Here is a 12,669-nt window from a genome sequence, read left to right on the forward strand (position 1 = left end):
TTGCTTTTTATAAGTATAAATGTCTGCTAGCTGGGAGAAGAATATTTAGAAGCATCCCAGAATAAATATTAGCACCTAAGATTCTCACCAAAAGACAGCACACGATACTGAAGCTGGCCAAGGGCTAGCTGAGAAAAGTCATGATGGAGGCCACCCAGCATGAGTGCCACAAACACAGACCGTTAGCAGTCGAAAACAGACCAAGCAACAGTCCTCATGTGGGGGCCAGTGAGTGATGAAGCTGGACTGACTGATGGATTTAAGTAAGGGAGACTTTCTCGTGATTGTAATGGGGCAAAATTATGAGACTCCAATGCCTGCACTAAGCCCTTCCCCACCAAAATGGGCTTTAGTTAGGAGGAAAAATTCTTATTTTTATCTAAAAAGCTCCAATTTATCCTCCGAGGTCTTTAAACAAAGAAAAAACTATGGCATTTATAGGCATCTCTGCCTTTTTTATTCCCCTTTTTATCTTTTCAAATATTTGGCAGTTATAGAAAAATGTTATCAAGTTAGGAATGGAATATTTAAAACCTGAGGTGCTTTGTCCCTTGTTCTCTGCATGGCAGCTGTCTCTTGTGTTTTCTCGCTAGACCGTGAGCCCCTCGAGGGCAGGCACTTGGTGCTGGTACCAAGTTTAAGGCTGCCGGTACTATGAGACTTTGCTTAAAAGCTATTAACATTTGATTTTAGCCACAGCGACAGCATTAGAACTAAGAAATACAGAGATGAATGTATGTGTGTGTTACAGTTTACATAAATGTTGTTTCAGGAGGAAATGAGAACGTTTAAGATGAGAGTCCAAGAAGTGGTGAAAGAAAATGAAGAATTGCACCAAGAGCTGAATAAGAATAGTGTTGTCACCAGTGAGGAATGGCAAGTGGTGTTGTGTTTCTGGTATTTTGCTAATTAAAAAAAGAAAAGATAATAGGAATAAACTTTATTAAATTGTCAAATATATATGTATTTTAACTAAAACATTTTAATGGAGAGTTTCTAAGAAACTAATAAGGTGTAGTGAAAACTAGTAAATTATTCTAAACTTGTATTTTAAAGACTACTTTAAAAATTCTAAATAGGTTTCTATATATATATAAATATATATTTGCTGTCTCCATTTTTATCTTCTGAGGTTGTATTTTTCTAGGGCACTTTTCCCATCCCAAACCCATTGAGTCACATCCTTTCTTAGACCCCTCTGATGGCTCCCAGGGCTTTAGGACAGACAGTTCAGGATGAGGCCCTGCACTCCCAGCTCCCACTTGCCCTGCCCCTTCCATTCCCAGACAGCTGAGTGCTGCCTCACTTCCCGCCTATTGCGGATGCCCTTCCCTCCCCCCGGAACACCCCTTTCTGCCCTCCTGTACATCCGTTAGGGCCCTGCTCAAATGGTGCTAGTCAGTAGCTCTCCCTGAAGGCAGAGTGAATTGTTCCTTTGTCTCAGTTTCTGACTTGGCCCTAAACACACGCCCTGTCCTGGTACCTGCCATGCTGTGCCTACCTATGTGTCTTCACACCTGTCTCCCTCTTCTCCTTTGGGAGCATCTCAAGGGCAGGGCCGTGTCCTGTTCATCTAGCACAGCAGCAACAGATGCCTGTTCAGTGCATTTGAGAAAGTAAATGTCTTCAAAAGTCTAAAGGCAATACCCAAGCCGGACCAAGAAAGCAAAAGCTATTCAAGTAGATCTTTTTTGCCTTGGGTAGGTATGTTATAGTTAATATTTTTTAAATGTCTTAACATCCCTGAAAAAAATTAAATATTTTCTATATGTGATATATAGAAATTTAGAATTGAGTCAACAGCATTCTTACTGTTAGGTGGGTTCTGCCTGATTTTATGGCCACTGATGTGTCAGCTGGGACTGGTTGGGCAGCTACTGGATCCTGTTGTACTGTGGCTTCCCCAGTTGAACTTTGATTTTCTTCTGTCAGGGTTCCTAGTGTGTCTCCCCTCAAACCCTCCTTGAATAGTGCCCTAGAAAGCAGGTCAGCTGGGCTGCTTCCAGGAGCCCTCTCCCAAACCCTCAGATTCTTTCTCTAACCTTGTGTATAGCTGTAAGTCAAACCTGTTTACTTCTCATTACGGTAAAAACAAATAAATAAATAAAAGAAAGGAAAGAAAGGCAGACCCCACTTTTGAAATCCGCATGCCCACTATCTTCCCCAGTCCTGTTTATAAGACTTCGAAATTTGCGTCCTGCTCTAGTCTGGTGGCCTGTGGCACAGGGCTGGGGCGCAGAAAGCTGTTAGTTCTGCACAGGGCCTGTTGAGGCCCTGCGGCCGGCCTCCCCCTACTCTGAATTCACTGTCCTCCAGCTGGGGCAGGACCGGGGCCTCGCACTCTGTAGGCAGGTCTGCTGCCACCGCGAAGCCCGTCCCAGTCGTGCCCTCACCTGCCTGCCTTGGCTGCTGCTCTCTGTGCCTGCGCGGGCGTGAGGCGCAGTGCATCCCCGTCCGATGCTCGGGCGCGCTGACTTCACACGTCAGCAGAGTCTTCTTCCTTAGTTTCAGATAATTTCTCCATGAACTTCTGGGCTGCAGCTAAACTCTACGTCTCTTTCCCTAACTGCCTCTGACCAGCTGGGTAACCTCATGCTTAATGGACCTCAGTTTCTTTACCTATAAAATGGGAAGGAGCTTTAAACTAAATTTGAGGTTTTGACCTTTTTTTTTTTAGGAATGGGAGATCCCTTTCATTTAAAAAAGAAAGAAAAGGTGGAAGGGAGGGGGGAAGGGAAGGAAAGAGGTAGGGAAAGAAGGAAAGAAGAGGGAAGTAAGGAAGGAGGAAGGGAGGGAGGGAGGAAGTCTGATAAGAAAGTCCAAAGTGGAGCTGCTGTGTTTGAGGCAGGCATGAGGAGGCTGGAGCGGCCCCGCCTAGGGGAGCTCCGCTGCAGTACAGCGTGGGGCCTCCTCCACACCACCGGTGGGGCAGCTGGTAGGGACGCCTCCAGGTGCCAAGGAGCTAGTGCACAGCCTCTGTTGAGGGAGGTCATCACTAGAGCTGGACTCCTTTCATCTTTTCTCCCTCCTTCCTCCACCTCACGTTTTTGAGTCTAAAGTGGAAAATTGAGATCATTTACTGGTTTACCATGTACTTCGGGTGGTAAACATTTAACTAGATGATTTCTAAGATCCCTTTAGCTCATTCTCACTGGATTTTGCGATCATGAGGTTGAGCTGAGCTGGGATTTACTTTGCACCAACTGTCAGGATAGGGTTTGCACATGTGAAATTCAACCTGGGGGTCTTAGTACAGTTTAAGAACTCGTACAAGGGCTTTTAACAAAGTCATTGTCTATTGGCAAATATGCTACCGAGTACAAGTGAACATACTGTGCTTAAGATGGAAGCTTTCTAAATTCTTTAAAAATATTTCATACTGGCTTCAAAATAATCCACTGGGTGGAGGGATTAGAGGTTTATATAGATTAAACAAGACTGGCCATTTGATAATTGTTCAAGCTGGGCGTTTTGTACATGGGAGTTTCTAGTCTATTCTTTCTACTTTTGTATATGTTTGAAATTTTACATTTTAACAAGTTACTAAAGCAGTTCGTAATTCAAACTTCATTTCTGTCCTTTCCCTCAATTTAATGGAAATGGCAAGACTTACTATGTTAATAACATGTTTAGCATTAAAACATGTCATTACCTACAACACATTTGATGCTTTCTTTTAGACTCAGGAGTGTCTCTGTAACCATTCTGCACCTGAATGTCAGTATTTAATTTTGTAAATCAATTGTAGGCGTCAGCTTCAGACTCAAGCAGAACTGGTTTTAGAGGAAAACAAGTTGTTGATTGAGCAGTTGGAGATTCAGCAAAGAAAAGCCAAGGACACGCACCAGGAGCGTCTCCAGGAAGGTGAGCGGTCCTTCCCGCGAGTGGTGGTGATGCTGAGACGTCGCCATTGTGTCATTTTACACTGGCACCCCCCCACCCCCATGTGAAGACACTGGAAGTCATGTTTTTTAGAACATGTTCTTCTTTACTGAAGGGCAGCCGATTATGTTGTAGCATATCCAGCCATCACCCGTGATGCACTGACTGCTTTCTCTTGGACTCCACGGTGTCGAGTTACTCTCTTTTGTAAATCAGTTGTGGATGACAGCTTTAGAGTGAGCAGAACTGAGTTTGGGGGGAAACAGTGTGCCACGTAACTGGGAAAAATCGTGTGAGATGAATATTTGAAACAACACGAGGACACGTTCCCCAAAATTTGTTGAATGAGTAAATAAGTAGGAACCATTGACTCTCCAAACAGTTTCTCTGTGCTCTCGCCCTTCCTTCAGCGCTGCAGGTGCTGCCGTAGCTTAAATCTCCATCAGATCCTTTCTGTGAGGGCCTCCTCTCCCCACATGTCTCCCCCCACCACGCCCCGCCGCCCCATCCCAGGAGCCTCACAGCGTATGACAGTGGACTTTGAAGTGGCCAGACTGAGTCATTTATTCCACTTCGATTAAAACCAAAACTTATGAGCACGAAAGAGAGTGGTATTTTTTTTTTCTTTGGCTTTACTGATTTTTCTTTTCCGGTGAAGAACAGTGTAGGACAGGAGGCCAAGATACAAGCTGTCTTCTGTGAGCCAGCGTGAGTCCTTTCTGTTTCCCCTTCTGCACCTGTTATTCAGCGGCTCCCCTTTCCACACCACGGAAGAGTCCGCTACCAGCCCCTGCTGTAGCTGAAGCTGCGGGGCTGGCGCTTGGCTTGTGTCTATCGACCAGGCTGGGTCCGCAGTGAGAGCCGCTCTCAATCCAGCAGGAGTTTCCTCCCCATAGACTGAGCAGGCACAGGAGTAGCTGCCTTTGTCCTGGCACTGCTTGGGGTGGAGGGGAGAGAAAACCTCAAAGATCAGAGACGACAGGGAAGTTAATTTCATATTTACTGAGCTTAATCTCAAACACAGCAGATCTAAACAGGTAGGATGATTATTTTGGCCCGTGTGATTCAGTCAGCTGCCCATGTTATTTTCCCATTTCCCAGAAACAGCTATTCATTTCGATCAACTAAATGTTTTCACAGAACAGAAGGATTTAGAGTTCTACGCTGAGTGCTAGTTTCAGCAGATGCCCAGGAAGTGTCTTAATATTACATACTTCCATGTCACTTAGGATGAAAATATTTATGATTTACTTTAGATGTAGGACACTAAACATAAAAAGTTAAAGAAGAAAGGGAAGAAAAACAAATTCTGCCCTTAGTTGGGCCATACTTGATGTCCTTAAAATCTTGAAAATCTTGAAGTTTTAGGGACAACATCATGATGTACACTTGTACATCTGTGTGTGACTTAAGGCTTCAGTCTTTAGAAAGTCAGTTCCTTGAAGACTGGAATCATGTCTTGTTAAATATTATATATTTAACAATAATATCAGTATATTGATCCCCAGTAAGAAAGTGTATATTTAGTGACTACTTAATATAGGGACAGTAATTGCTTTGGTATTAATTTCTAAATCTCCAGCATATCTTTTTTTAAAGATCATCTTTTATAAGCTCTCACTAGTATTAGTAATCAGTATTCATGCTTTATTAGCTCTTCTGTACCAAGTCTTTATCCATCTCTTTTGTGTTTCAGTTTCCAAACTGACTAAACAGCTAATGCTTCTGGAGACTAAAACACAGAGGCAAGAAAAGGAGCTAACTAAAAGTAAGGAGCAATTGGAAACTTTACGGACGGAATGCCAGGAACTAAAACTACAGTTGGACAGCAAAGTCGCAATAGAAGTTCACACTTCAATTGTAAATGAATTAAAAAGGTAAGGACTCAGTGTCTTTTCAAGCGTCCATGCGTCACCGTGCATGTTGTTACAGGCAGGTAGGGAGAGGGTGCTTCCTCTTTTTTTGGGTCATTTAGCTACACCGGCACGGGTGTCCGAGACTAAGAATGGTAAATATTTTCTTAAAGTAGAGCGAGGCCGTCCTTGAGGGCTGTGGTCTACAGTTTGTGTGTATGTATATGATTTTTTTCCCCTACTGTTCCAGCCTCTCTTGTTTTTAGATCCAAAGACAATTTAAAGTAGCAGAACTGGAAATCTAGATCTCCAGTAATGGGGAACTGGTGAAATGAAAGGATAGAACCATAAAATGAAATGCAGTGCAGCCATTAAACATGATGTCACAGAAGAATATTTTTGACATTGGAAAATAGCCACAATAGATTTGTAAGTGAAGAGATTAGGTTACAAAACAGTATGTACAGAATGATTGCAATTTTATTTAAAAAGAAAAAAGGGGTGTGTGTGTGTGTGTGTATTAAGCGGACCAACCATCCCAGTTTGCCTGGGACTGAGGGGTTTCCCAGGATGCGGGACTTCTCGTGTTAATGAAGATGACTGGGACGAGTTCATCACTCTCGTGTGTGTATGTCTGTCTGTGTCTGTATAATTACATATATGTACATAAAATTACTTATATACCATACGTACATAGAGAAAGGATTGGAAGAATGGAAAAATAGTAATAGAAATTATCTTTCGGGCTTCCCTGGTGGTGCAGTGGTTGAGAATCTGCCTGCCAATGCAGGGGACACGGGTTCGAGCCCTGGTCTGGGAGGATCCCACATGCCGCGGAGCGACTATGCCCGTGAGCCACAATTGCTGAGCCTGCGCATCTGGAGCCTGTGCTCTGCAACAAGAGAGGCCGCGATGGTGAGAGGCCCGCGCACCGCGATGAAGAGTGGCCCCCGCTTGCCGCAACTAGAGAAAGCCCTTGCACAGAAACGAAGACCCAACACAGCCAAAAATAAATAAATAAATAAATTTTAAAAGAAATTATCTTTGGCAGGTGAAATTATGGGTGTATCAGTAGTCAGTGTTCTCCAAAGGAACAGCCAATAGGCTATGTATAGGATATGTATATATATATTTGGAGAGAGCGAGAGAGATTTATTTTAAGGAGCGGCTCATGCAGTTTTGAGGGCTGGCAAATCCAGACTCCATAGGGCAGCCCAGCTGGCTGGGGACTCAGGCTGGAACCTGAGACTATGTTATAGTCTTGAGGCAGAATTCTTTCTTCTTTGGGAAACCTCAGTTTTTGCTCATAAGGTCTTCAACTAATGGGATGAGGCCTGCCCATGTTATCAAGGATAATCTCCCTTACTTAAAGTCAACTGACTGAGATGTTAGTCATGTCTACAAAATACCTTCACAGAAACATCTAACGAGTATTTGACCAAACAACTGGGCACCATAGACTAGCCAAGTTGATGCATAAACTTAACTATCGTAATGAGTAATGTAATGTAAATTTTCTTTGTGTTTTCTCTACTTTCCAAGTGTTCTGTTATGAATGCATATTACTTTTGTAATAGAGAAGAAATAATTTTTTAAATGGTGGGGCTTTCAGCTCAAGGTGGTTGATGCGGGGGAATAAATGAGTTAGTGCATACAAAGTGCTTAGCTTGGTGTATCAGTAAATGCTGATGATTTCAAGTACAGGAGCCCAGTGTTTTGACTATACTATTGCATGCTGTCTGGGCCAGATCTGTACTTTACTTTTCTGTTCCAGTAGAGGAGGGAAATTTTTTTGAAGTCATATTCATCTTTATGATTTTATTTTCCTCAAATACCCACTCCTGTGGCTGATTTTTTTTTTTTATGGATGCATCATAACCACATATCCTAATAGCCCCCTAGAGGTGAGTATAAAAGGTATAAAAAATTTCTGAAGGAAGCCATTAATTGGCAATGGGAGTGAAGGCAATGGGAGATGTGGTCATTGAAGAAACAAACATGTCACCAAATCTCTTTTAAGTAGAAACTGGGTCAGGAGTGTAGTGGCTCAGAAGGCACTGGCCTGGGAGGTGTTTCCTGCTAGTCTCAGCCTGTCAGTAGTGATGCTGTCGGGTAGCAATGCCTGAAGCACCCACCTGGGCCATCCTACTTGTGGCCAGCCACCCCCTCCCACCCCAGCCCCGCCCAGGTGTTGTTTTGGCTGGGCCGGCCCTTACGGTTCTTATTCTGCCTGTAAGATGCACCCCAGCAGCACCATCAGGAAACGCTGAAGAAACAAGTTTCATTCCTCACAGACAGGTCCTGGAGGGTTCACGGTGCACCTGGGGCCACACAACAAGGTCGAAGGTAGAGAGAGAGACAGCGCAGACCTGAGATTCTGCCCTTTTCGGGGTCAAGGGTGAGGTGCCTAGGGTGTCACGGGTTCACTCTTTACTGGCGAAAGCAGGAATTTGGGTGCAGGAAGGGGGCCACTGAAGCGGTCAGTTACCTAGGTCACCCAGAGCTTTCTAAAAGGGGAACCTTATGGGTAAGACGGCCTGGCTCTTTGTCTAGTTGTGTGGCCGGCAGTATGTTTATTCGAGAAGAATGTCTTTGAAATGGAAGCCTCAGCAATCAAAAGCTTAATGTCAAGCACTTACATCACGGTCAGAAAAGCGGATTGTCAGGTTCTTACGCTACAGGAGGGAAAGCCTTTGTGCCAGCTTTTTGCTGAGAGGCTTTGGGCTCCGAGTTGACAGGTGGGGTAAGGAATAGGGGAATGAGGAGGGTGGATGTGGGGGAGTGTTGGCCTGTTGGCGCTCTTGGAAGGGGCAGTGTTTGCTTGGAGAGGAAATCTGTAACGTGGGAAGAGGGGCATGGATTCATCAGAGACGGAATATGTGAATTCAGGGAAGTGTGCAGAGGCGGTACCAAGACCTGGTAGAAAAATAGGCAAAATAAGGAGAAGGAAACTCAGAGTGTTTTGGTCTGGGCTACTACACACAGGGGCCAAGGACACCTTGGAGCCAAGGACACCTTGGAGTTAGGCTAAAGGTGGCAGAAGGGCCTCTGGGGCTTCAGTGCACTTGCCCTCTGGTTGCCTCAGTGAGGGGGAGCCCTTCCCATGCTGCTGTCATAATAGAGGTAACGCCACATACAAAAGAGGAATTATTAACTAGCAGCAGAGTGGCTGTTGAGCTAGCTCCTACAATGGGGGTGAGTCTGAGTTAGGAAAGGGTTGTACCTCAGGCAGAGGTGAGGTCATGAAGAAAAGATTGTGTAGAAAAAGGTTGGGTTGCACCTGTGCTCGGCGAGCTTCTAGGTATGGTACGTACGTGTTGTTCTCCTGTCCTGTTGAAGGCAGTGCAGGTAATAAATCCGGAGTGGCTTATCCATTTTGTCTTGCTTGTTCTACTTATTGACAACCATGCCTGGAAGGAACTGTGAGGCAGGAAACGGCAGAAGCTTATCTTCCTAGTGAACTGTCCGGTTGGCTTAGACTTAGACTGGTGGTTACAACTTGAAGCTTAGATTGCTCTTTGCTTTTACTATTGCCTAGAAAGCTCGAGCTTACTCGGCTTGGGTGATGGGAGAGAAACCGGGTGTCAACCTACGTCACTAAAGAAATTTAGCAAACTCTTTTGGGGAGAGCTAAGGGTTTGCGGTGGCTAGTGGTATCTGCAAAAGGCAAGCCTTCCTTATCCTGGTTTTGGGGGGTCCCGTATCCTAAAGTGAAGCCAACTATTCGCATAACTCACCTACACAGACGGAGTCCTGGTCATCAGTCAGCGATGTGTCTGCTCAGGGAGGCGCCAGGACAGAACAGTCCCCTACTACAGTGCACACCAAATACCCAGTCTTCATCCGAAAGTAAGAACAGACGGCTAGATGTGACCAACAGCAAGGAGCATTGGGTGTAGGGGGGAAATTGCAAAGGAGAGAGACCTAGATGAGCAGAGAAACTCACTTCGAAGGAAACTGAGATAACACAGAGAACTGAGGAGAGTTTTTTGGCCGCGCCAGGCGGCTTGCGAGATCTCAGCTCCCCAACCAGGGATTGAACCCAGGCCCTTGGCAGTGAAAGCCCGGAATCCTAACCCACTAGGCCATCCGGGACCTCCCAAGAAGAGTTTAAAAGAATAAAATGCCATGGCAAAAAAAGTGTAATCACTAAATAAGCAAAATTAAAAACAATTACCAGAATTTTCAAAAAAAATCAGTAGAAGGGCTGAAAGATAAATTTGTGGATTCACCTAGAACATCAGGAAACAAACAGTTGGGAATGGAGAGAAAAGATAACAGATGGAAGACCCATCCAAGAGGTCCAGCCTCAGATCATCAGGAATCACAGAGAGATTAAAGAAAATGGAAAGGGAGTTGAAGGGCATTTCCAGATCTCTGAAGCCGTTGATTAAAAGGACCCACAGAACCCAGAATTATCAGACAAAGACTATAAAACAACTGGTGGCTGTGTGCTTAAAGAAAGAAAAGACAAGCTCCAAATTGTCTTCAGGGAACTATAAAACATGACAATAGTGGGTTTGAAAAGGAAGAAATAGAATTTTTAGAACTGAAAAATACAAACTCAGTGGATGGGCTTAACTACAGATTAGACACAGCTGAACTGTGAAATAGTGAACTGAAATAGGTCAGAAGCAAAACTAGTTCGGGATGACATAGAGTGTTCAAAGGTTGAGGTACCACTAGATTGGAGACAAGAATCAGCATAGGGATATATTTATATCAAAAGGAGCGGTTAGAGATAGGATAGCTGAGAATCTTCCCCAACCGAAGGTGACGATACATGGTTTGTGCTAGCCCGGCCGGGACGGTTTCCTTCAGAGGAGTTCAGCGGCAGCAAGCTCTTAACAGGGGTGCTGTGGTCCCTTGAATGTTAGCTTCAGAGTGCTGGATACAAGCAAACCCTGGACGACCTAGAATTTTATGACCAGAAAAAATCCCTTTCAGAAGTGAAGTCAAATAAGGGTATTTTCCAACCCAAACTGAGTGTCACCACCAGCAGACCTGCATTAAAGGCAATTCTAAAGGAGGGTATAGAAGGCATGAGTCTGGAGGAGGAAAGTAACTCAAGGTGGGACGTCTGAGAAGCAAGATGGAACTAAAGTACAGTGGTAAATTTGTGGATAAATGTAAATGAACGTTGATTCTATAAACCAAAAATGATAAATCTTTGGGGACTTAAAAATACATAGAATTAAAATGTACAACAAAAATAGCATATAATTAGTGAGGGTGGTAAATGGAATTTGTGTTCTAAAGTCTATCATTCAGAAGAGGATAAAGATGTTGATTTTATAGTTTGAAAATATGCATGATGAAATTTCTGGGAACAGAATGTGTTTAACTTCTAAACTAGTTTAGGGAAAAAAAGAATGATTTTTTAAAAAAGTAATCCAAATGATGTCAAGAAAAGGTAGAGCAAGTGGGAAAACAGAAAACACAAAATAAAATGTTAGATTTACAAGCAAATATATCGGTATTAGGGAAAGTGAAATAGAGAAGGTCATCACTCACAGGTCCTGGAGGAGGTACACAGCACTCCTCGCGGGGCCACGTGGGAGGTCAAGGCAGGCGCAGGCAGAGAGAAGCCGCAGGACCTGGGGCACATGCCTTTATTAGGGTCCGTGGGTGGAGTGCTTTGGGCTTCCTGGGCTAAGGCCAATTGGTCAATTCAAACCAGAAAAGAGCAGGGTTTTGGTAAGTTCCAAGGGGGAGAGGGGGTTCTTACCTAAAGGGCGCATGAGGGGAAGGCCCTGCGCGGTGAGGAAGGAGTGTCGTTGGGGGAGTCATATGAGGGACTTACATTGACTTGTGACTCTGCCGGCTGTTATAGGGCCTGCGCTCCAGAGCGGGGCTAGTGTCAGTTCAAGACCCCTGCAGGCCGCTTGGCCACACAAAATGGATGCCAAGGCAGCAGTATCACGGAGTAGTTTACCAAAACTCTCAACAGCCACTCTGTGTTGTCTTTAAGATATACATCTCAAACATAAGGACACAGGAAGTTCAAAAGTAAAAGGACAGAAAGAGCTATACTACTCAAACACGAACCAAAAGAAAGGTGGTAAATTATATTAACATCTGACAAGATAAATGTTAAGGTAAAGACTCCACATAACGAAGAGGATCAATTCATAGAGATAAAAGGTTCAACCCATCAAATAGATGCACCTAAAAATAAGTTGGTGCCAATACATTTGGAAATTTAGATGAAATAGTCACATTCGTTGAAAAATATAACTTGTCAAAATTGACTTATAAAGAAAAAGAATACCTGAATATTCCTTTAGTCATTAAAGAAATTGAATCCAAAGATCTTCCCTTGAAGAAAACTACCGGCCTAGATACCTTCACAAGAGAGCTCTAAAAATATTCAAGGAGGAAATAATTCTAGTCTCACCTAAACACTTCTTAAAGGACAGAAAAAGAGTTAATGCTCTCTAATTCATTTTATGAGGTAAATATAACCTTGATACCAAAACCCAACAATGATGGTATAAGAAAGGAAAATTACATTTCATTTTCACTCATGAATCTAGATGTAAAAACTCTAAAAACAGTATTAGTAATAGATGTGAACTTCTTTAATGGTTCTGCTGAAAAATAAAACTACAGTAAATGTCACTCTCAGTGGTGGAATGTTGCAAGCTTTCCTATTGAGACTGGAAACAGTACAGAGATGCCCTCTGATACCATTTCTAAACAGCATAAACAACATTGGTTACTAAATGGTAGCGAGTGCACATGGCAAGAAAAAGAAGAGTTATAAAGTTTGGGAAGAAAGAAATAATAGTGTCATTATTTATAGATGACAGAATTCCATATGTAGAAAACAGATCTACAAATAAATCATTAGAAATAATAATAGACTTTTGCACTACAGTAATCAGAGCAGCGTGTTATTGGCACAAAAATAGAAATGTGGATCGATGCAACA

At 43.5% G+C, this 12,669-nt stretch overlaps 1 protein-coding gene across 5 annotated transcripts in view; it reads left to right on the forward strand.

Annotated features, from left to right (window-relative positions):
* CEP89 (centrosomal protein 89) overlaps positions 1-12,669 on the forward strand; it is a gene marked incomplete at its 3' end in the record, with an annotated part of 75,264 nt that overhangs the window by 40,230 nt on the left and 22,365 nt on the right. For 3 of the 5 annotated variants that reach the window (XM_082437567.1, XM_082437569.1, XM_082437571.1), the window contains exons 12-14: positions 773-876; positions 3,749-3,864; positions 5,579-5,759. In XM_082437567.1, the coding sequence (XP_082293693.1) occupies positions 773-876; positions 3,749-3,864; positions 5,579-5,759 (401 nt within the window). Of the gene's footprint in view, positions 1-772; positions 884-3,748; positions 3,865-5,578; positions 5,760-12,669 lie in introns of all 5 variants that reach the window. The other 2 variants (XM_082437568.1, XM_082437570.1) reach the window with 1 other exon arrangement.

The sequence above is a fragment of the Balaenoptera physalus genome (genome assembly GCF_965194825.1).
Source record: "Balaenoptera physalus genome assembly, chromosome: 19".
Classification (NCBI taxonomy): Eukaryota; Metazoa; Chordata; class Mammalia; order Artiodactyla; family Balaenopteridae; genus Balaenoptera; species Balaenoptera physalus.